This window comes from Podarcis erhardii, assembly GCF_964252035.2.
Source record: "Podarcis erhardii genome assembly, chromosome: 1".
Classification (NCBI taxonomy): Eukaryota; Metazoa; Chordata; class Lepidosauria; order Squamata; family Lacertidae; genus Podarcis; species Podarcis erhardii.
The window spans coordinates 133,925,554-133,950,138 of NC_138497.1; the positions used below are offsets into that span (position 1 = coordinate 133,925,554).

Below are 24,585 nucleotides of genomic sequence, written 5' to 3' on the forward strand. Positions count from 1 at the left end.
ATCCTCCAAAAAGTTAACCATGTTAGTGGGACAGAATTGCTTTATTCAAAAGTGTTTGGTGCATGCTATCCACATGTACTGGTTGGGCGTTTTATAGCTGTCAGCGCTGTTTCAAAAGCTTCGCTGTGTAGGTGTGCTTGACTTGCATCTCACCATTTATATTGTCACTAAAGCGAATGACTGTTTAGCTGATATTTTTCCTAGGGAGGAATTTTTTGAGTAATTGAAGTGTGCTTTGGATTTAATTGTACAGCAGAAAGTGTGTGCATCTTGAAGTTTTTATAAGTTTTTATAAGTTGGTACATTGCAACATTCCTTGTTGTTAAGTGGGGTGTTCTAAATGCTTTGCTTTTAGTTCCCTAACAGCCAGTAGAGCCCCCATGTTGCTTTTCTGTCATTTGGTCCAGGAGGACAGGTGTGTTTGTTATCCTCCATTGTAGAATCTTTTCAGATTTTGGTGCCAAGGGAAAATAGTTAAGCCTTTTGCCCCCCTCTCCCTCCCTCCCTCCCTCCCTCCCTCCCTTGAAAGAAATATTTCTTTCTCTTTCTCTATGTGAAAGAGGCTCCATTTTATGAAGAGTCTTTCTGTCTATGGAGGAACTTCACTGGAGTTGTGAAAAGATTTGTGTGCACATTCATTCAAAGGAGAATGCATTTTAGAGGCTGAATAGATGCATTTTGACCTTACAGAACAAGAGTCAAGTTCAGTGTAGATAGAACAGATTGCAGTTTCCAGCGCCTTACAGAACCTTCATGTCAAATCAAAGATGCTTGGTATTAATTTTGAGTAACAGCACAATTTTAGGGACATCTATATTAAATGAAATAGGATTTACCCCAGGTAAGTATTTCTAGGGTTGCAGTAAGTCTTACGTTTCCAAGAATGAGTGCTAGATCTGTTCAAATTCCACTTTAGGCATGGAATTTCTATGAACAAATAATTATATTTCAGCATTAATTCTCAATCTGTTATCTGTATGCCAACCAAATGTGGAACTCAGACAATATACAGAGTCAATATATTTCTGAGTTATCCACCTGAAGCAGAAACCCTGTATATTTGTGGAAAGATCTAACACAACTGAAAATTGTCCTAAAAATAATAATAAATAACAAAAATATATTTACCCAACAGGAGCTTCCTCTTGACCACAAATGGGAATTGTGAACACATGTGGTTGTTGCCATGACAACAAACACTTGCATTAAATATGCTATTTAAACAGTGACCAATAAATAACAAAATTTCTGAGCTGAATATGTGGCAATCTCATTTTCCAAAGGTAGGTTTGAACAAACTGGATTCAGCCCTTCACTTAAATATGTACACTGTGACCAACTTCATTTGTGAGCCTAAAAAATAAGTGTGAATATGGTATATTTAAAATGTTCAAAATACTAAAGGCAAGTAAAAGATTTCTGTACTTTTAAATTTCATGATTTATACAAACCTTGTGAATTTGAGGGTCTGATATTTTTTCATATCTGGGATTGTCTATATTCCCAGCACAAAAAATGTGGTGTCAAAGATTTGCCATATAACAGGGCAGAGAACTTAGAAAGGTGTATATCTTTTGAAGACATTAGTTAAAGATTACAAGAAACTATCCTTGTTTTAAATAAGCCAGCTATCAGTGTGTTATTTACTGATCCTGAGACTACAAATGGAGCTAAATGATCCAAGGTGCTGATACGGAACCTGCAAATACACAAACTCTCTTGCAGGGATGCTTTTGGTCTTTGGGCAGATTCATAACTTTGGTACCGACTGCCATTCTTCTGGTGATGGTTGAGTGTTTTTGAAGTGTGGCCTCATTTGACTGGCAGTAGACACTAAAGATCCTAAAAATGGCTGCTTCCTAGGCCTCATGAGGAAGGGACAATTGCAGGCTGAGCCATTTGCTCACCCAAGCAAAATAATTCCCCCTATTTGTGCCCTTGCATCCACCATGTTCATGCTTGTTTGTTAACAATACCTCTTGGAAAGAAAATCAGTAAGCTGTGGCATATAATTACGAGTCTCCAAAATGGTGTTTCCCCAAAAGGAGGCAAAAGGAAGTCTTCTGTTTGAAACCCTTGGGAGCCACAGCCAGTCAGGGTAGACAGGACTGGGCTAGATGGACCCATGGTCTGATTCTTGTTCCAAAAATGAATGGGCGTCATGAGCACTAGTAGCAGGGATGTCTACCACAGAGAAAGCCACAGTGCCACAGTGGTTAGGCCATTGAACCAGGATCCCAATCCCTGCTCAGCCACAAAGCTCAGATTTCTCAGGCTCTCTCTCAGCCTAACCTACCTGAAAGGAGGATGAAATGGAGCTGGGTGAGAACCATAAGTTTCTCCATATGACATCATAGGGTGGGATAAAATAATAGTGGTAAAAATAAGGAGCAAGGTAAAGTGGTCCTTGTCTCCAGGTGATGTAGGCCTCTGTAAAGGTAAAGGGACCCGTGATCCATAAGGTCCAGTTGTGACCGACTCTGGGGTTGCAGCGCTCATCTCGCATTCAGCTTTTGGGTCATGTGGCCAGCATGACTAAGCTGCTTCTGGCAAACCAGAGCAGCGCACGGAAACGCCGTTTACCTTCCCGCTGGAGCGATACCTATTTATCTACTTGCACTTTGACGTGCTTTCAAACTGCTAGGTTGGCAGGAGCTGGGACCAAACAAAGGGAGCTCACCCCATCGTGGGGATTCGAACCGCCTACCTTCCGATTGGCAAGTCCTAGGCTCTGTGGTTTAACCCACAGCGCCACCCGCATCCCTGTAGGCCTCTGTAGTTAGGACTAAAACCCTTCTGTGCTCATTCTTGATAACTGTTTCTTCCCCATGCAGTCGGCGTTTCTCAAACTTAGGGCCCCAACTGTTGTTGGACTACAACTCCCAGCATCCCTAGCTAGCAGGATCAGGGATGATTGGAGTTGTAGTCCAACAACAGCTGGGGACTAAAGTTTGGGAAACACTGTACACTGTGTGATGTTAACTGGGTTTGAGCTGTCCACTCCAAGGAGATTTATGAACATTTCCGATGCACACCTGGAACTCTGCAAGGGGGAGGGCAGCTTGGAGGAGGAGCTGCAATGGAAACGTGGTTGGCAGGGTCCTGGCTCAGGGTCCTTGTTCCTTGGATGTTTCTCTGCTTCAGATTACCCACCGTCTGAGCTGCTTCCCCCCTACAAGAACGGGTTGTCAGGGGTTTATTATTACATGCCATGTGTGACATCACTCATTTTCATGGGAATTGTATTGTCTCTGCATATTTGAAGGACCTGTGCACAGTTCTCCTCGTTTGGAATAGAGCAAGCCCACAACTTCTGTGCCTGTAACTTGTGCGCATTCAGCTTCATGTGTATGGCAACTGGCTTACCTCTCACAGAGTTACAATCCACAGCCGCCATTAATGAACTCCCGTGCCCAGAATTCTTGGGAGGGGGAAACTGTGCTTCCCATGTGCTTTAAAGGCCTGGTGTGTGCACAGCTGTACACCTTTGTGCTTCTGGGCTGCTTGTGTACATTACTCATTAAACACTCCACTGTCTGCTATATGGTGCTTTTCAATTTTTATTTCGGATATCTGAGCTGGGGTTTTTTGTTTTAGTGTGCCTGCATGTCAAAAGGTTTATTATTTCCTTTTAGGTTGGTGAAAGCGTGTCACATATCAAGCTACACTTCCAGAAGACCAGAACAAATACACAGGTCATTTCTGTTCCTGTGATGACCAACCACCTACTTTTGGGGAAAACTGGGTGTGTGGGTTGTTCTGCTTATGAAATCATATCCTGCTTAAGCTCTTTTGCTACTGCTTTTCTTTTCCCCTTTTTCTTTTAAAAAGAAAAATTATAATATATTTGTCCTTCATGACCCTCCACCTGATAGTTCATTTATGATCTGCTGAATGCTCAGCAGCAGTTTTCAACAGTTTTCACTTATGGTGCTCAACAGGTACATTAATGCAGAATAGCCCATGATGTCATGCAGAGATCCATGGGGATCCTGCAGTTTATTTCCTTTTATTGCAGGAAATAAGCCATTTTCAAGCCCAAATCAAAATGTCAGAATTGTGGCTGCCCCTGTTCTTGAATGGAAAATGGTTTTGTTTTCATTATTAATGGAACAGAAAAAGAGATTTGAGGCTGGTTGCCCTCCTGCTTGGAAATCTGCTGCCTAAAGCAACTGCTTTGTGCTGTTTTATAATAAGATTTATGCCTGCCATCTGCTTTCTGGTTTATTTGTTTATGCTTTGCATTCAGGAATCCCGTGCCCACTGGACCAGAGTGTTTGTTGTCGTTCTGAAAGGCTCGTGTCGTTGAGCCGATGCTTCCCCTCACAGAAGCCATGGCTGACTCATCAGCTGCAAGTCTCGCTGCCCTTCTGCATGTGTTGTAACCATTGTGGCCTTTGTCACGTTTGCTTCCCATTTACCGGAAACACAGCTCAGGCTTTATCCTTTGTCACATTTATTTGCCGTTTGGTGTCTCAGCTACACTGCCAGGAAACAAGGCTGCAGGTTGTGGCGCATGAGCATCTCTCCAGCTATCTTTCACAATGCAGACAGAGGCAAAGAATCTGCCTTCCTTCGGTTCTCCTTTGAACCTTTGTCCTCCAGCACTTCTCTGGCAGACTTTCTGCTTTCTAATTACTGGAAAAAGAATATTTATTATTAGTTAGTATCAGAGGGTGGCAACCGGATCTTCACCTATGTGTTTGATTGCATTGTTGTTGTTTATCCGTTTAGTCGTGTCCACCTCTTCGTGACCCCCTGAACCAGAGCATGCCAGGCACTCCTGTCTTCCACTGCCTCCCGCAGTTTGGTCAAACTCATGCTGGTAGCTTCGAGAACACTGTCCCACCATCTCATCCTCTGTCGTCCCCTTCTCCTTGTGCCCTCCATCTTTCCCAACATCAGGGTCTTTTCCAGGGAGTCTTCTCTTCTCATGAGGTGGCCAAAGTATTGGAGCCTCAGCTTCACGATCTGTCCTTCCAGTGAGCATTCAGGGCTGATTTCCTTCAGAATGGAGAAGCTTGATCTTCTGAGCCAATTTCTGGCGGTGTTGGGAGAGCATTCTTCCCCCCACCTCACCAAACCCTTGACACACCTTGAGAGCTGGGGTGGCATAGCGGCTAAGTGCCCAAGGAAACGTGTTAATTTAGTTTCCAGCAGATCAAAGCAGCAGTGGAGGTTTGTCTGTTAGAGCAAAGGGGGCACTGCCCCACCAACCTCCTTCTGCCCTCAGCCCATCTGACTGCCTCCGTGTGTGTGGCTGCCATTTTCCTTGGCTCCCCCTGTTGTTGGGCCCCCAGTCCGAATTGGCACCTGGCACCACTGGCACTCATGGATCAATGCCGTAATTTGGAGTGGGGTGCGGGTGGGGCATTCAGACATGCAGTTTTCCTGATCATCACCCCACTGCTACCTGCTATTTGTTTCATGTGGGAAATGTACACATATTCATTCAAGTGAACCAAATAGCTGCTTGGCTATAAGTCACTTGGGGTTGCCTTGGGCAAGATAACAAATGAAATAAAATAATAAAAATAAATGATAGTAACAGCAGCCTGGAGTCGTGGCAATAACAATGGGAGAAATGGCATGTGGAGGATGGGTTAAGGCCATAGCTGTCAACCTTTCCCTTTTTTAAAGGGAAATTCCCTTATTCCGAATAGGATTCCTCGCAAGAAAAGGGAAAAGTTGACAGCTATGATTAAGGCCCTCCAAGAGCACCTGCCTGATTTGTCACTCTTTTATACCAACATGTCAGATATTGACCTGTTAGAATCTTATTTCTGCCATGGACTCACCTTCGGTAACTGTCTCTGTAACGTGGCGGGAGCAATAATAATGATCTACTTGACCAGTTTGTCGACCGAGCTAAAAGTACGCGAAGTGCTTTGAAGCAAGTGAAATGTTCCGGAGCCGCGAAGAGTTTCCACGCCGCTTTGGGGGAGCAGCTGCGCGCTCCAAGTTCAGCACATGCCGCTTACTGAGAACGACTTGCAAATGAAAATTGCAGCCTTCCGGACGAGCGCACGTTGCGAAACGTGATCCTAAGGCTGCCCTTGGATGGGGAAACCAGACCCGCGGAGTTGAAAGGACCGGGATCCTCCTCAGGGCAGGAGGATTTTGGATTTGCAGACGCGCCGCTTTCCCTCCAGTGACAAAGAAGAATGCGCGGGGCGCCCCCCCTCTTGCAAGGATCGCGCCGAGAGGCTGCGAGGAGCCGCGCGGAAGCCCCGGGCGCGCTGCTCGCCTGGCGCTGCTCGCTTTTTTGTTGCGCGCGCGCGCGTCTGGCAGGATGCAGGTGCCCTCGGCCCGCGCGCAGCTCCGCGGAGGGAGGGAGGGCGGGCGGGCGCGGGGCGGGGCGGGCGCGGAGCGAGGCGGCCCCCTCGGGGCTGTGGGGCGGCCCGTGGGCCGAGCTGCCCCCTAGAGGCGCCTTCCCGCCGCGCGCGCCCCGGCCCAGCCCCGCGCGCCCCGATATAAGCGGCGCGGCCGGCGGCCCGAGAGCGCAGTGCCTGGCAAGCGGCGCCCCGAGAGGACGAGCGAGGCGCGCGGAGACGGCGAGGTAGGGAAGGGAAGGGAAGGGAAGGGAGGGCGGCTGGCTGGTTTGCCCGCCCGGGCTCGTCCCGCCGCCAGGCTTCTTTGTTCGGCGCCGGCCATCGGCCCGGAATGTCTTTGCGCGCGGCGGCGGCGAGCGAGCGAGGTCGCTTCTCCGGCCCCCGAAGGGCGCGTGGCCAGGCAGGAGGGCAGAAGCGGAGCGCCGGGCCAGCCGAGCCGCGCTGCTTCCCGCGACGCTCCTCTCCGGACCTCGGCGTCGCCCTCGTCGCTGCGCCGCCAGAGCGGATGGACGGCGTCCCGGGGCGGGCATCTTCTTCCTTCGGGAGAGTTTCCTCGTTGGGGCTGCCGGCTGGGCAGCCGGATCGCCAAGCGAGTTGCAGCACTTGGGCTGCACGCAGCGGCGTAGCGTGGGTTGTCAGCACCCGGGGCAAGGCAAGTAATTTGCGCCCCCTAACCCGTGGATTTGCGCCCCCTAACCCTAACCCCCAGATGTTGCGCCCGGTGCGGCCGGCCCCCCCTGCACCCCCCACGCTACGCCACTGGCTGCACGTCCATTTCCAAACCCAGTGCTAGATGCATGATTTTGGGTGGGTCAGTGGGGCAGGTCAGAAATAATAATGAAGTGCCTGGAATTGCAGCCTATTGATAGGGACCCAGGTGGCACTACCATGCACACTGAAGAAAGTGAGGCTTACTTCTGAGTAAGCCTGCAGGGCATCAGCCTGCAGAGCTACAATGCTGACCACATGCCCTTGGGGGGTGCACGTCAAATGCACTGTGGTGTTTTGGGATGACATTGCACATGTCAAGGGACTCTCAGCAGAAATGGGCTGCGGGCGACAGTCAGTGCTTTTGATCCTCAGTGCTAGTCAGGCCAGTTAACAAAGGAGATTTACATCAAGGGGAAATGCTTTGGCCACATCACAGGAATCTGTATGAGGACTGCACTCCTAAGCACACTCTTTAGAGAAGTAAGTCTCATTTACCCTAAGCAAACATGCTTAGGACGGCAGGACCCAAACCAACAACTTCAAGTTACAAGAAAGGAGATTCCGACTAAACATCAGGACGAAATTTCTGATAGTAGGAGCTGTTTGACAGTGGAACAGACTCACCCAAGAAGTTGGTGGGCTCTCCTTCCTTGGAAGTATTTTAGCAGAGCTTGGGTGTCCATCTGTCATGGATGCTTTAACTGAGATTCCTGCACTGCAGGGGGTTGGACTAGATGACCCCGGGGGTCCCTTCCAACTCTACAATTCTGTGAGTCAATGATTCTAGGATCACACTGCAGAAGTTTCACAAAGCCACACTTTGAAAAGCGAGAGAACTTGTCACCTGCTCTTTTGTATGCGGATCCCTGTTTCAATAGGAAGCTAAACACCCCTAGAGAAAGAAGAGCTGCTTTTGTTTTGTTGTTGTCATTTGTTGGGGTCAGGCAGTCTAGCGGAGCTCCTTTGCTGACAAGCATTCAGGGAACGGGCAATAAACAGCCACCCTGTAACTTTCAGCAGTAATGAGGAGTTGTAAAGTTACTCTGTTTAGTTGCTAAAAGCAGGATAATGAGGGTTAAAAGAAAAAAGTCAGAGTGCCTCATCAAAAGTTTTATGATCCTCTGAAAGTATTAGTGGGCATTCCCAAGAATATTTTATTCTGCAAAGTTTCAAGGCTATGGCAACTTTTTGTTTGTAAGTTTAGATGTTGCCGTTGAGTCTCAGACTTGCAGGGGAAAGTGACAAAGAGTTGTGCAAAGAGGCCTGTGTTTCTCTTCCCTGAATTTTCCACCAGCAGAAGGTCTGATTCATTGCCAAAGGGTTCCAGGAACAAGTTTTCTTTAAAAAGAGAAGGGGACTCCTCCCTTGCCTTGCACATTTCAGATGTTTCTGTGTGTTTGCCACTGTTTTATTAAATAAGCTACAAAGAGTGAAATGTTAAATGTTCTTTTTCTGTCAACTTTTGACTAAACAGAGCAGACGTTAGGTAGGAAGAGTCACATGGTTTGATGGGGAAGAAGCAAAGTGTACCACAAAGACACTTTCCACAAGGAATCATTTTTCTTTGAACAGGCTGATATACTTCAGCAGACAGAAAGAAAGGAGACGTGCTGTTATTTTAATTGACTTTATTAATAGGTAGCAGCATTGCCTATAAATGTCTTCCAATATCGCATGCCATCTAATATTGCCTGCCTAGCTTTTAAAGTGTAAAATGGTATTAAGTTGGGTTCATGCCCTGTTGGTTTGCTTGATCTCAGTCACAGAATCAAAGTTGGGGAGCTGTTGGCAGGATAGCTTTGTGAGCTTGTGGAAGAAGAGCTAAAGGAAATGACAACTTCAGAATATTTAGCTAAGACGTTCTGTGGGTGCTTGAGAAGACACAGAGCAACTTTCATATCTGTTTTTCAGATACACTGCATATGTTTGCACCCAGCAAACAACACAAAAATAAGACTATCTGATGTAGAAGAGGCTGCAATTTTTTTCTACAGCTCCTTTATCATGTCTGTTTGAGGTGATTCTTTAGGGCATTGGACTACTGTTTTTCAGGCATGCTTAATAAAAGTGAGTGATGTGTTTGACCTCACATTGAGCTAATTTAATTCTCTTAATCCAATTGTTCAGATCCTGTTCTTACACTTGGGTGGACTGGACTTGGTGGTTCTGGCTTGGGATGGCAGTCAGGTGGATTCTTAGAAATACTTCCAAAGTTTTGCTTTTAACAATTGTAGACAAAGAACATCAAGTTGCTCTGAAAATATTATTGAATATTTTAAAAGCCCTTCAACAGTGGATAGACTAAAGATTTCAGATTTTTAAGACCAACAGAAGTTATGTCAATAAAATAAGAAATTTTGTCTTTGTTTTAATATTAACCATAATAAATGTTGCTGTGGAATCAGGTGGGGGGGGGCGGGAGAGAGAGAGAGAAATGTGTAATAGGAACACTATAGGCTCAGTATTCTACTCCTTATGCAGAATGAAATGATAGGCTGACATGGCAGAATTCTGGACTGTGTCATTTCGGATGGCAAGTGAAGTTCTGTATTTTTTAAAGCTCCCTCTCTTAAAAAAACACTTCATTTAGAAAAGTAGTGCCATTGGGATAAAGACTTGCCCAGCCCCAGCCCTTGATATATAAGGTAGGACTTTTTTACATGGGAAACATTCAAAATAAGAACCCATCCTGCAGTCTGAATTTTACCACCTGATTATCCATAATGTGCAGAATGACTTGAAGTTTGCAGAATTGGGTTCTGCATATTAATTCCAAAATGCCAAAGGCTATGTTAAAAGTAAATTTGCAGCTATGCAGTAACAAAGGCGGGTGCTTTAACTCCATCATGCTTTGCTTCTTGAAGGCAAAGGGGACAAGGGGAGCTATTTGGCTGTGTGACTTGGTTACGGCAGCAAACATCCTCTCACAGAATCAAATTCTTTCTTGGGCAAAGGAAAAGGAAAGGGCGAGCTGGGAAATCAAGTGCCTGGAAGGACTTGGGTTTTTATGTATGAAGAGGATGAATGACTAACAGGGAAGACTGTATAGATCTTTGTTTTCCTGCTATGATTCCAGATGTGGACTGTTTCAGAAACCTGATTTCTCTGTCACCCAACCCACCTGCAGTTCCTTTAAGTGCAGTCTTACAACAGTTACCCAGCCTGCCATTCTTGCTGCCCTTCTAAATTGAGAGTAAGGGGCAGAATAGCTCTGGTCTCCCTGGTCAGAGGACTGAGACCCCCCCAGCTCTGCTTACTGGAACAAGCCCAGACAATAGCCAGACGGGTCTTCTACTGCAATTGTCTTTGGATATGGCTGTCCCTGATCTTCAATATCAACAGCTAATCCCCTTGGCGATTTGAGCATATCACTTTTCTGGCTGGGGCTGCGCATTGTTGGCATGCAAGCATCTAAATAGCATCATGGGGTCTTGCCACACAAACATGGAGGTGGCTGCAGAATAAAAGTAGACTGGGCAGCACAGTTTCTTGAGCCTGTCCTGGGAGACTTCTGACTGGCATGCAGTAGGACCTCAGAGCCATTCATTAACAAACAGTCAAGATTGCTTTGTTCTACGTTTCAGCTGGCACACTGGGCTAGACTCCCTTGCTATTCTGGGGTGAGCACTGGCAGGGGGCCACAAAGCCTACAATCAGCTTAAATCCTTTTCTTTCATGGGCTGTTATTCTATCCTGTTGCAGTGAGGAGGGGCATGGCTTCTGCCAGGGAATAGTAACTCACCCAATTGTTGATTTCACCGTGTTGATCTAGCACTACCGTTGATCAATCTGAGCTCCTTTTTGAAAACATTTGCTTAAAATTCACACTGAAATTCTCATTGCATTAATTGGAATGTGATCCTTTTAGTGGGACAGTTAAAGTGTAATGAGCTGTTGATTCCACAACATTAAACCAAGTTACTTTTAATGTGCTTGACTCAGTCAGGAGATTCCTTTTTCAGTTTCTATTTCCATTGTGGTGATAAGCCAGTACTGTCAGCTGCACTAAGCTGATTAAGGCAAGTCAAAGCAAACATGCCTGAATCCTGCATATAAGCAAGTAAAACTACATTTTATTTTCTAGTTTAAGCATGATTAAAACTTCTTTTCCACTCACCCCTTCTTTTCCACTCACTCCTTACTGATTGTAGAGTATTAGTAGTAACTTAATTCTTTAAAGCAAATAAATTATTTTACTAGCTAGTTAGTATTAGGAAAGTAATGGGTAAGATACATCTAGACAATTTAAAATAGATATGATGAACCCCTTTGAAGAATAGGCTAAATAAATGTGTTGATTTCCTTCATTTACACAAGTTGAATACTGCACTCCAATTGTGCAAGTTGCTTGCATTGTTTGTGCACTGAATGTCAGAGGAGCAGAGATGGGAAGAGAGGGTAGTAACTGAAAGCCCTCCCAAGGTATAGAAGTCCCAGGGCTACAGTCTAAAAGTCATGTGATGCAGCAACCTTGTTGAAGCTAAGCAGGTTTGGACCCGTTCAGTACCTGGATGGGAGGCCACCTGGGTAACATATGGAGTCCCTTCTTTAGCTTCCTGGTGAAAGGGTAGGATACTAATAAACTTTCTCTCTTAAAAACTTAACAATGAGGATTAGAAACTTATTTTATTTTGGGGGGAGGGGGAGGAATTGGTTATAGCTCTAAAGCAGGGTTTCCCAAACTTGGGTCTCCAGCTGTTTTCGGACTGCAGTTCCCATGATCCCTGACCACTGGTCCTGCTAGCTAGGGATGATGGGAGTTGTAGTCCAAAAACAGCTGGAGACCCAAGTTTGGGAAACTCTGCTCTAATGAGTTCCAGCTTCTCTGAGTCGTGTGGTTGTAAATGACATGGTTTTTTTCTTGCTAATAAGATTTTCTTGTTGGTATAACTTATTTTTTTTTTAGTATCAACACGAGTTGAATGCATAGAAATACCACATCTCTGCCCCATGGACATGCCATTAGATGTCCAAATCAGCGGCAGCAGAAGCAGTTAGCAGGGATGAACAGGGATGAACGGGGATGTAGAGAACTAAGTGACATTGGTGGTGCAAGCAGGTAACGTGGGTAGTTTCATGACATAATTCGCACTCTTTTTATTCCCTTGGGAAACATGTATTTTAAACTATATTGTTTGTGTGAGGCCTCCTCTGTCTGTTTTCATGAAATATGAGGAAGATGGCCCTGATTCCCTGATAGCCACATGTTTGTTTACTGATACAGTGGTACCTCTGGTTATGAACTTAATTCGTTCCAGAGGTCCATTCTTAAGTTGAAACCGTTCTTATCCTGAGGCGCGCTTTTGCTAATGGTGGCTCCTGCTGCGTGACTTCTGCTCGCATCCCAGGGCAAAGTTCGCAACCAGGAGCAACTACTTCCGGGTTAGTGGTGTTCATAACCTGAAGCATGCGTAACCAGAAGCGCTCATAAACAGAGGTACCACTGTATCTAGAACTGGACCAAAATAACTCAGAAATTCCTTTAAAAAAAAAAATATTACTTTTAAACCTTACAAAAAAGAAGAAAAAGAAAAGAAAAAAAAGAAAAAGAAAAAAAAGAAAAAACAATACATTACAATATACAAAACGCAACATTAACACATTAAACTAAACAAAACAGAACAAAAACAGTTTAAAAACATACATCATACCATTTCAATGTCTTATCCTTCATTACCTTGTTTCCTCGACCTCCTCTCACCTCCCTTTTTGTATTCCAATTCTATTAATTGTTTCAGCAATTCCTTTCTATCTTTCTCTATTTTCTGTCTTATAATTATCTTAACTTATTTTAACCTTATTTTCCATTAATACTATAATACTTATTTATGGTTAACTCCTTATAATATTTCTACTAAAACCATATAATTTCATTCCAACATTTCTCTAACACTCATTAATTTTACAATATTTCTAGAAATATTTCTAGAAATAGAGAATCTCTTCTCCCTGGTCTCGGATTCTCCCAGTCATTTCCGTCAATTCCATATAGTCCATCAACCTGGTGATCTTCTGTCCGAGGCTCTTAACTCTTTTCCAAGTCCCTTCTGCATGTCTTCTTCATATTTATACATGCACTTTACTTTGTCTTCTGCTGATCTTGTTCTTAATTTCCTTCCTTTGATGCTGAAGAGTAGATCTCGGGGAAGCTCCGACCTAGCAATGTTTTTATTCCTTCTCGACAGGTCAGCCAAATCTCCCTAGTTAAAACTAAAATCCAAAAGATATTTCAGGACGTGTTTCAAAATTCCTCCAAATCTGAAGGTCCCCACAACTCCAATCTCCTCCTGAAAATAACTCAGAAATTCCTAGGCAAATGTTTTTTTTACAGAGACATTTCATTTTCTCACCAACCTGCTTTTCCTCTAAATATTCTCCATTTATTTGTGTGCCACCCCCTTCATGCTTGATCTGGGACATTGTGGAGGATGCAAAATGGAGGCCATGTTGCCCCCATGGTTGCTGCTGCTGTTGCCAGTTGCAAGAGCAGCAGCACCCAAAACAACAACACCCCCAGTTGGGAGGAAAGAAAATAAAATAAGTCATTTTACTGCCACTGCTAATGGTGATTCTCACACTCAAGCAACTGTTTAAGAATTTATGTTTTCCTGGATAAATGTCATGAAATGCACTTCTCCTATATCCCAAAGTTTCTGCCCACAAATAAAGTGCAAAATTCTGAGAAGCCTTTTGCACACTTGTCGGAGATGTACCTAAGCTCCCTTGCACCACTGGCAAGGAGGTGTTTTTGTGCTCCCTCCACATCCCTTGTGCAAGGAGATGTATTGGCGAGAGAGCCAGTGTGGTGTAGTGGTTAAGAGCGGTGGACTCGTAATCTGGGGAACCGGGTTCGCGTCTCCGCTCCTCCACATGCAGCTGCTGGGTGACCTTGGGCCAGTCACACTTCTCTGAAGTCTCTCAGCCTCACTCACCTCACAGAGTGTTTGTTGTGGGGGAGGAAGGGAAAGGAGATTGTTAGCCGCTTTGAGACTCCTTAGGGTAGTGATAAAGCGGGATACCAAATCCAAACTCTTCTTGGCGCCTCTGAAGCCAGGAGAGACCATGGACAAGAAACTCAAAAGTGTTGCTTTTCATTGCCTTTCTCTTGGGAGGGAGCCCTGGAGGGCTGCTGAGATGGCCCATGCCAGTGACCGGATTCCTCCACCGAGCTGCCCATAAGTGCCTGTGTGCCTATCAAAGCCACCCAGAGCGGTGGCGGGGCAGCCAGGGAGTAGGCAGCCAGTGGGGCAGGCTCCTAGCCACTCTCAGCCAGAGGGAAGAGGCTTGATTTTTGTGTCCCCTCCTGTGCCTTTGGTGGGGGCCAAGCTGGCCAACCCCCCAGATCTGCCTCTGCACATGGTGATATGTCTATTGATTGTTTTTAAAACTAAAGAAACCTGCAAATCTTGCAGAGGTTGTACCAGAATTTCTGATATATATATATATTCAGTAGAGGGCAATATATTCTGAGTAGTTGTACTAAAACCAATCTTGCTTTGCCAAGACAAACAGTGTTCCTTTCTCTGAAAAAGCATACAGTTTTAACATTTGCAGGCACACACGCAAACACACATACACTATGTATTAATATCTTGTTAAACACCATTTGACAACAGTAAGAGTGGGATTAAAATATATTGCAGGGGTTGGTGACATGAATAAACAAGGGATTACCTCAAATCAAAGAGAAGTGGGTGAGTCTTTGTTGTGAAGTTGGATGAGCTCTGTGGCATCTGTCCAGGGTCCTGAGCCTGGATGATGTGTGGATGTTTGTCTGTCTTGTGAAAAATCTCAGTAAAGAAAGATAAATCAGATTGTGTTAGGGTCAAACTAGGTATGACATGGTAGATCTATGAGCTTTATGCTCAGATAAACAGGTTTTGGTGGAGGTAGGCTAAAGAAGCTCAATGGGAGAAGGTATAGAACCCATGGCTAAATTTGCCTTTTCACCTAACTGAGTACACTTTCCGTACTGGATCTCAGCAGTGGAGAAGGTGACATTTGGAGGACAGACCTTGTATGTGAGGAGGGCTACCCTCCACTCCACGCATGCAACCCCTTTGCTGCTAAAATATAGCTTCTTCCTGATGTTGGGAGCTCTGGGTTTAAACAACAGATTTGCTACCATCGTGTTTCTAGTTTGGTCCTCAGGAAGGACATTGGAGAACCCAGCTTCTCTTTATTTTTACTTTTTGTATTAAAACTTGCCTTATCAGGTCAGCTTACAGTGAAAGATTTAAAACACCATGCCATAATGACTACATAAAGTTAAAACAAAAAGAGCAAATCTGTGCAGAGTTGGTCCCTTTCTGATCCTGTTCTCTCTCTTATCCAATAACACAGCAGCTTGTGGAGGAGCAGAGAAGAGAAAGAGAAAGAACTTGGCAATTTCGGAATGGACAATTGTGGGGCATAGATTTGTTGGTGTTTTGGAAATAAACAGCTGCTGCACCTTACACACCCTAGAATTAGTGAAGCAGTTGGGCTGGGCATTTAAACTGCATCTTAAAATTCAACGTCTGTATAAACACTATTAATCCATAGATTTGTCCAACCAGCAGATTAATAAAAACAACTTCAGTTTAGCAGCCTCACACCCCAGGATTTTTCGAAAGATGAAAGGGAATTGACTGGATTGGCCTTTTTAGAAGGAGAGAAAGCCACCACGAAGAATATCCTGTGCTTTTCACTAGATGACAAGGGCATTCTGAGTGGGGTGTTCCTTGCAAATTGGGGGGAGATAGAAGAGAAGATGTTCATCAGACACCTTGATCCTGACAATTCAGAGAAGCCTTTCTGAAACTTGGGTTCCCCGATATTGTTGGACTACAACTCCCATCACCCCTGACCAATGGTCTTGCCAGACAGGGATTATGGGAGTTGTTGTTCAACAACATCTGGGGTCCCAAGGTTTAGAAAGGCTGGATTAGAGCCTGAAAGGTTTTAAAAAGCAAAGCAGACCATATTACTTCTAAGTGAGCCTGCAACTTGACTGGTAGCCAGTGTAGTATTTTAAGGGCAGATGTAACGTGCGTCCACCATTGTGACATGGGTAACTTGGGTGAAGCTGCCATATTCTGGACCAGGTGCAGTTTTCAAACTCTCTTCACAGGCCATACCACGTAGAGGGCACTCCAGTACTCCAATCTTGAGATCGACAAGGCATAGCTCCTATTAGCTGCTTCCTTCTTAGGTGGATGGAAGGCAGCCGTGGTTCTGCCCCAGGACGAGAGGGTTGAGCTTTCCAACTCCATGCCTTACCTTGACACTATGAGGGCTGTTTCTCATTACAACTAACTGAATTGTGGCAGGGAGTAAAAGAAAGCAGCTGGTCATGGTTTTGTATCTCCTACATAACCACATCTGAGCTGCCCACAATTTTTCACTGCCTTCCCCTGTTCAGAAGACTTCTTTTTTGCTTCAGTTGTCCACAGTATGCATTCCCAAAGCAGTCTCTTGATGAAGAGTTTGGATTTGATATCCCGCCTTTCACTCCCTTTAAGGAGTCTCAAAGCGGCTAACATTCTCCTTTCTCTTCCTCCCCCACAACAAACACTCTGTGAGGTGAGTGAGGCTGAGAGACTTCAGAGAAGTGTGACTGGCCCAAGGTCACCCAGCAGCTGCATGTGGAGGAGCGGAGACGCGAACCCGGTTCCCCAGATTACGAGACTACCGCTCTTAACCACTACACCATGCTGGCTCTTGATGGCTGCAGATTCAGTCCTTCCTGATGCTATGAGGAGGAGGCTTTATCCAGTGTTGCTGATTTCATTTGGTCTTTGGTCGGTCTGCAGAAGCACGCCTTGGCCATGTTGCCAGACTTTCCATTACGAGGGTGATGTTTAATGGGGAAGAGGGAGCTCCGAGATGTTCATAAAAGGAGGCTGCCAGATAAGTACTTTCTTGGCTTCCACATGTAACTGCTTGCTAAATCAAATTAACGCTGCCCCACAGGCCAGAGTAAGCAGAGAAAGGAGCAGGTTACTAGTTCAATAGGCAAGTTCTGTAAAAGTGGGGCCTGGCAACCATCCAAAAAGGGGTGGCGGGTGTAGACAACTTTGCATGAAATAAGTACAGTCGTACCTTGGAAGTCGAATGGAATCCATTCCAGAAGTCCGTTCAACTTCCAAAATGTTTGAAAACCAAATCGTGGCTTCTGATTGGCTGCAGGAAGCTCCTGCATGGAAGCCCTGTCGGACATTCGGGTTCCAAAAGAACATCTGCAAACTGGAACAATCACTTCTGGGTTTGAGGCGTTAGGGAGCCAAAACGTCTGAGTTCCAGGGTCTTTGACAACCAAGGCATGACTGTATTGGAAATGCATAATCTTAACTCTTAAAGGTGTGGTTGGGTTGTGTATGTTTTCAAAGGGAAGAAACGAGTGTGGTCATTTTCAACCAGTGCTTTGACTTCCATATCTCCATGTCAGGGGTGGGCGACCTTTTACAGCCTAAGGTTCCTTCATGGGCAGCCTTCTGGGGGCCACAGTGGTGAGTAGAGTGACAGGTATTATTCTTACCTTGTACAAGAAATGTTAGTGGTTTCTATAAACACCCCCAGCATGCACACACCATCTCACACCGCCTCCACCGTTCCAGGCAACCAAGAGTCCAAGAGCCCATTCCAGTTGGGCAGAAGCACAGAGTGAGTACAGAGCAGGGCTTCTGAAGAGGGCATGGCCATGGGGTGTGTGGCCTGGTAACAGCCCCAGGGACCATACCGAGAGGCCTGGAAGGCCACGTTCAGGCCCAGGCCTAAGATTCCCCACCCAAGCTCTGAAGTGCCTGGCAACATTACTAAAAGTTTCTGCCTTCTGACGCGTAAGTGGCAGGCATTCTTTCGAAAAGCTCTAAGGAGGACAAATCACAGCATCTCTCTCTGTGTTGTAGGCACATTCCAGATCCTAGAATACCATGCACTCCTCAGCGACTCATGTATCCCATAATACATTAAACTATCCTGAGTTTGGAGAGCAGTTTGTTTGATGAAACTGCTGCCAGTGAGGAAAGTTGCTGGGGGGAGAGGGGGCGTGGCATGTCCACCTACCTGAGGAACTGAAATACACCTGGCTGGAGGTAGTCTTACCACCCCCACTCAAACTAGGCTCAAAAGTGTGATTGTGCCACAAGGCCAGAAAGGCACCCAACTGTACATCTTTGCCTCTGTGCCTGGGCACATGTGCCTGGAATGCAGTGAGATCTGACGTGAAGAAATGGTCGCCTTCTTTGAGCTTGGGGGTCACGAGGAGCTTGCTCTCATGTTGACACAGCGCCACCCAGAGGGCACCACTGCACTAGTGCTCCTTGGAGCCATTCAGCATCTCTCTTTAGGCTTTCCTAGGTCTGTTGCCACCACCGTCTGATAGCAGCACAGAGACTGGCCACAAAAGGAGATCTGAGATGAATGAAGGAGAAGGGCTGGATTCTGGTTTCAGTGCCATGAGTTTAAATTTTCAGAACTCTTCTGAGTGAATGTAAATGATTACAAGAGGATAAGACAACCTGCTGGAGTTGCTCAAAGATAAAACCATTGTTAAATCAGAAAAGAGCAGTTTCTGAAGGCTTTTAGCCATTTCTCATCCTGACTGATTCTCGTAATAACTGCTGCTTCAGATCTTTCAGTTCCAATATATTTATAGCAGTGAGATTCAGTTAGTTTTATTCTAAATGCTTAAAAAGCTGAAAGAAATGCCAAGCATTCTGGAGAAGTCTCAATTGTAAGTCTTTTTCTTTCTTTACATATTTAGCTCTCAGTGGTACTTCCCTGTTCCTCACTTTCTCATATACTTCCAGCCTTCACAGTAATCCTTTCCACTTCTGACTACATAAAATACCACCACTGTCCCTCTGTTCTGTGAAAAAGCTTCACCTATTGAATTTCTGCCTAATCCATAAAGTTTATGCATTTTTTCCAGCAAAATAAGCATGCCACACCACTGCATCATGACAATCTACGTACAATATACCCATATTTAGAAGACTATGTGCAGTATTAAAACCTATATTTCAACAAGTGGAGTCTAGCTAAAAACAGTGAGTTGTGGGGGAATGTCTGCCTTTCTCATGAAGTCAGACTTAAGACTTGCAGTGCAATTCTGAGTGGCATTGGGGTGCATGTGAAGTGGTGTATCACTTGCCATACAGGGCAGGGGGGTGGGGAATAGAATAGAATAGAATAGAATAGAATAGAATAGAATAGAATAGAATAGAATAGAATTTATTATTTATACCCCGCCCATCTGGCTGGGTTTCCCCAGCCACTCTGGGCGACTTCCAACAAAGTATTAAAATACAGTGGTCTGTTAAACATTAAAAGCTTCCCTAAAGAGGGCTGCCTTCAGATGTCTTCTAAAAGTCTGGTAGTTATTCTTCTCTTTGACATCTGGTGGGAGGGTGTTCCACAGGGCGGGCGCCACTACTGAGAAGGCCCTCTGCCTGGTTCCCTGTAACTTGGCTTCTCGCAGTGAGGGAACTGCCAGAAGGGCCTCGGAGCTGGACCTCAGTGTCCGGGTAGAACGATGGGGGTGGAGACGCTCCTTCAGATATACTGGGCCGAGGCCGTTTAGGGCTTTAAAGGTCAACACCAACACTTTGAATTGTGCTTGGAAACATACTGGGAGCCAATGTAGACTGGTGTTATGTGGTCTTGGTGGCCGCTCCCAGTCACCAGTCTAGCTGCCGCATTCTGGATTAGTTGTGGTCACCTTCAAAGGTAGTCCCACATAGAGCGCATTGCAGTAGTCCAAGCGGGAGATAACTAGAGCATGCACCACTCTGGCAAGACAGTCCGCAGGTGGGGAGGGTCTCAGCCTGCGTACCAGGTGGAGTTGGTAGACAGCTGCCCTGGATACAGAATTGACCTGCGCCTCCATGGACAGCTGTGAGTCCACTAGCTGCATCATGGAGGAATGATGGGATATAAATGTCAGAAAAGCAATCAAAGTAAAAAAAAAGTTTTATCATTGATAAATGATATGGAAAGGAAGACCAACTATATAAAAACCAATCTGGTCTTCATCAAAACACTATTGCACAGGGTCATCCAGTGAAATTAACTGCCTGCAAATTTGGGAGAAGCAAGTGTGAGTACTTTTTCACAAAGTGTGCAATTGGTCTATGAATATAGTTGCTGCAGAATGTTCTAATAATCACCAGCACAAATAGTTTTTGAAAGTGCTGCATAAATTTGAATAATTTTATCAGTAGTTTATCAATTGTTTTTCAGTAGTTTTTGACTATAATCTGTGGGGAAAGAACCTCCAGGCATTGCCCTTCTGACTAGTGTATTTTACCTTGGGCAAGTAGTGAGAACAGTCGCATAACTGGGTTCTCTAAATTTGTACTTGTATCCAGATAAGGCGTTCCTTCTTATCATTCGCTCTCACTTCTTTGTGTGGAAAGGAACATCCTAATACTGTAAAAAAGCATTTTGCCAAACCATTCAGTCTGTGCCAAGAGAACCCAAGATAAATACATTAAATAATTGCTGTCACTATCAACTCATGATAAATGTGGTAAAGGGTGTGGAAAATCAAATGTTGTGGTAGGTAGATATCAAATTCTGAAGCAGTAACTTTTGCCTTTTCAAATTGCTTAGGGCCAACCCAAGGCACGATGATGCCTCATACAATGAAATATAAATGGCACCTCTTCTTCCACTAATGAACACCTGTGGTCTTGCCCAGCTCCTCTTCATGTCTACACAACTCATGCAGAAGAACTTTCCAGTGAAAATGTCATGGATCAGATCTGTCTGTCATCAGCCTTGCCACCCTTAATGGCATCCCAAACCGCTACTTGACTTAATGTAAAGACTGCTGTCTTTCTCCAAGGTTATTTAGGAAAAAGAAATGTTTGGGGATTTACTGGGCAAACATTGGACTACAGTTCTCAATTTTATGCAGCCTCATCAAAAATCCCACTAAAATTGTAAATGCCTTGAACACTATAAACTGATGGCCCCATCCAGCAAGATTTGATTTTAGTGCTTTCTAAAGCAAGGGATGGGACGCCAGTGGCGCTGTGGGTTAAACCACAGAGCCTAGGACTTGCCGATCCGAAGGTCGGTGGTTCAAATCCCCACGACGGGGTGAGCTCCCATTGCTCAGTTCCCTTCTCCTGCCAACCTAGCAGTTCGAAAGCACGTCAAAGTGCAAGTAGATAAATAGGTACCTCTCCGACGGGAAGGTAAACGGCGTTTCCGTGTGCTGCTCTGGTTCGCCAGAAGCAGCTTAGTCATGCTGGCCACATGACCCAGAAGCAGTACACCGGCTCCCTTGGGCAATAAAGCGAGATGAGCGCCACAACCCCAGAGTCGGCCATGACTGGACCTAATGGTCAGGGGTCCCTTTACCTTTAAAGCAAGGGATGACAGTGTTTGCCAGCAATTTTCAAACACTTTGATGGGTTTATTCTAGTGGGAAGCCTGAGTATTGCAGGCTAACCTTTTAGCCTAGAATTGTAGTATTGAAACTACTAGGGTAAGCAGATAGGATACATTGATTATATTGAGAGCTGTATGATTTAAGTTATAGATAACAGACACCTTCTCACCCCTTGCTTTTTCCTGTAAGACCTATTGCAGTCGTTAAGAGTCGTCAACAGGCTCATCACAGCTATCTGCCAATCACCCATTCCCACCACCCTTCTGAGTAATACCCCTCCCCACCTTCTCACTATATAGAAGGGTCTGGTGACTTCTGTTTCAGTGTATCTGAAGAAGTGTGCATGCACACGAAAGCTCATACCTAGAACTAACTTAGTTGGTCTTTAAGGTGCTACTGGAAGGAATTTTTTTCTTTTATTTTGTTTTGACTATGGCAGACCAACACGGCTACCTATCTGTAAACAGACACCCACCAGTTATTTAACCCTGATATCTTACAGCCAGCGATTGCAGTGCAGCAGAACTATCACTTAAAGAAAAAGTGTACAAAATGCCAATGTTTCATTTCTACTGTTTTCTGAATATTTTTATGGCAATGGTGGTAGTTCGTTTAAAATCTGAAGGGTGTCGTGTAAGATGCCACTTAACCAAAACATTCAGTGCACAAATTGTCTCTGGACTGGTGGTCAGGTTATTTGGGATGAAGGCATTTGTTTCAAAATGGCTGTTTTTGTTAACCAAGATGCTTATCCTTTGTCTTCTTGCTGCTTTGTTTTGCCTTAGGCTGCCTCCATCCCAGATCGACCAGCTATGAATACCATTGATTTGCCAACCCTATTTGAACATGTGGAAGGGGAGAATTTCACTGAAACCAACTTGACTTGTGGCAGTGGAGACTGCATCACTGTGGACTCCTTATCATGCTCAGCTATGCTCAACAGAAATGCCCTGCTTTACACCCTCTCCATTTTTTATATATTTATATTTATGATAGGCTTAGTGGCCAATTTTGTGGTTGTCTGGATGAACTTCCAAGCCAAAACAACTGGCTACGAAACTCATCTCTATATCTTCAATCTAGCCATTGCCGACCTGTGTGTGATCATCACTCTTCCAGTCTGGGTGGTCTCCCTTGTTCAGCACAGCCAGTGGCACATGGGAGAGATCACTTGCAAGATCACTCACCTCGTGTTTTCCATCAATCTGTATGGGAGCATCTTCTTCCTGGCATGCATGAGCGTGGATCGATATCTCTCCGTGGCCTGCTTCACAACCTCCAGCAGTGTTAAAAAGAAGAGGATCCGCCGTTTCATCTGCATCTTTGTCTGGCTTTTTGCTTTCTTTGTGTCTATCCCCGATACCCACTACCTGAAGACCATTTCCTCCAACAATGAGACCTATTGCCGCCCTGTCTACCCAGAGGAGAATGCTAAGGAGTGGCTGGCTAGCATGGAACTGAGCTCTGTCATTCTAGGTTTTGTCATTCCTTTCCCCATCATTGCCATTTTCTATTGTCTCCTGGCAAGAGCCATATCTGCCTCTAGTGACCAAGAGAGGAAGAGCAATGGGAAAATAATTTTTTCCTATGTCATTGTGTTTCTGGTCTGCTGGCTGCCGTACCACGTCGTGGTGTTGCTTGACTTGTTGCTGACCTTCCATTTCCTTCCCTTCAGCTGCCACATGGAGAGCTTCCTCTTCGCGGCTCTTCATGTCACTCAGTGCTTGTCTCTGGTTCACTGCTGCGTCAACCCCATCCTCTATAGCTTCATCAACCGAAACTACAAGTATGAGCTCATGAAGGCGTTCATCTTTAAGTACTCTGCCAAAACAGGCCTCACCAAACTAATCGATACTTCCAGGGTATCAGAAATGGAGTACTCTGCTCTGGAACAAAATGCTAAATGATCACAGCTTCACAAGACACTTTTTCTGTGCTCTGTCTTTAGCTGGACAATAAATTTGACCTAATATAATACAAATACAAACATGACTGTGCTTTCTTCGGAACAAATCATGTACCACCAAAATACTGCATTTTAAATGTTTTCTTGTGTTATTTCTGCCATTAGTTAGTCCACACTGTTCAGTTATGCTATTGGGAGTGGTAGGGAAATATACAGTAAACAAAGCTATCTTGTGGTAAAGATGTTCCTTATTTTATTATATCCCCACTTGGGGAGCAGATAGCCCCTTCCCTAGCTACCTTGACTTCACTGTATGCATTTTTACAGTGTGTATTTAAAGAAAGCAGACCTCTATTTTCTTGCTTTTGCAATTATACTGGAAAATCAAATATATTTAATCATGTGTTTGAAGCTTCTTGTCATCAAATATAGAATGCTGTCCTTTTAATGTTAGAATTCCATTCAGTTTACTGTTGTAAGAGTAGTACTTATAACAATTGTTAAATGAAAAATATATGTTCTTCTCTTCTAAGATGGCCTTGGCAATTTTTTTGTGGCAATATAGTTGTAATCTAGATTTTTTAAAAAAATATAATGCTCATTATACCATGTGATTATTGTGTAAAGATGTGTTTCAAAACCCTCACACACTTATTTCATTCAGTGTCCCATCTCCTTATTTGTAAATTATTTTTTGAAAAAATAAATATATTTGAAAACGAAGCAGGAGTAGCATTTCATTTATTTATTTTACATTTACTTTATGATTTTTACATTTCTTTCTGCAAAGGAAGAATAATCAGATACTCTTTTTAGGGGGACAGTGGCGTCTACCTCGCAATAGCATCTGCACCATGGTAGGAGTAGACAAGGCAGGTTCTCTTCTGAGGGATTGTGAGATTTCCCGTGAGATTCCCAGAGGTATCTTTTGGAAATAAAAGGACCTTATCTATCTCTGACAGCCTCCCCCTCCGTGGCTTGCACTATGGTCAGTGCAGGAAACCAAGGGAAAGATTCCTGCCTTCCTTCCTTCCTTCCTTCCTTCCTTCCTTCCTTCCTTCCTTCCTTCCTTCCTGCTGGACCTGCGTCAAGACTCTTCAAAGTGTTGATCTGTAACTAACAAATATAGGTAGGTAGCCGTGTTGGTCTGCCATAGTCAAAACAAAATTAAAAAATTCCTTCCAGTAGCACCTTAGAGACCAACTAAGTCATACCATACCAATACTCATACTCAATAACAAACTTAGTTGGTC

The 24,585-nt window shown here is 44.6% G+C and overlaps 1 protein-coding gene across 2 annotated transcripts; it reads left to right on the forward strand.

Annotated features, from left to right (window-relative positions):
• Positions 1 to 6,415: 6,415 nt before the first annotated feature.
• On the forward strand, positions 6,416 to 24,055 carry ACKR3 (atypical chemokine receptor 3). 2 transcript variants are annotated; one of them, XM_081848978.1, is made up of 2 exons: positions 6,416 to 6,559; positions 22,212 to 24,055. In XM_081848978.1, exon 2 carries the CDS (start codon positions 22,239 to 22,241, stop codon positions 23,331 to 23,333), a length of 1,095 nt encoding a protein of 364 aa, XP_081705104.1. In that variant the 5' UTR covers positions 6,416 to 6,559; positions 22,212 to 22,238; the 3' UTR covers positions 23,334 to 24,055. The 2 variants fall into 2 exon arrangements, with proteins under 2 accessions (XP_081705104.1, XP_081705105.1); XM_081848979.1 differs by lacking the exon at positions 6,416 to 6,559 and adding an exon at positions 20,664 to 20,849.
• The last annotated feature ends 530 nt before the right edge of the window (positions 24,056 to 24,585 follow it).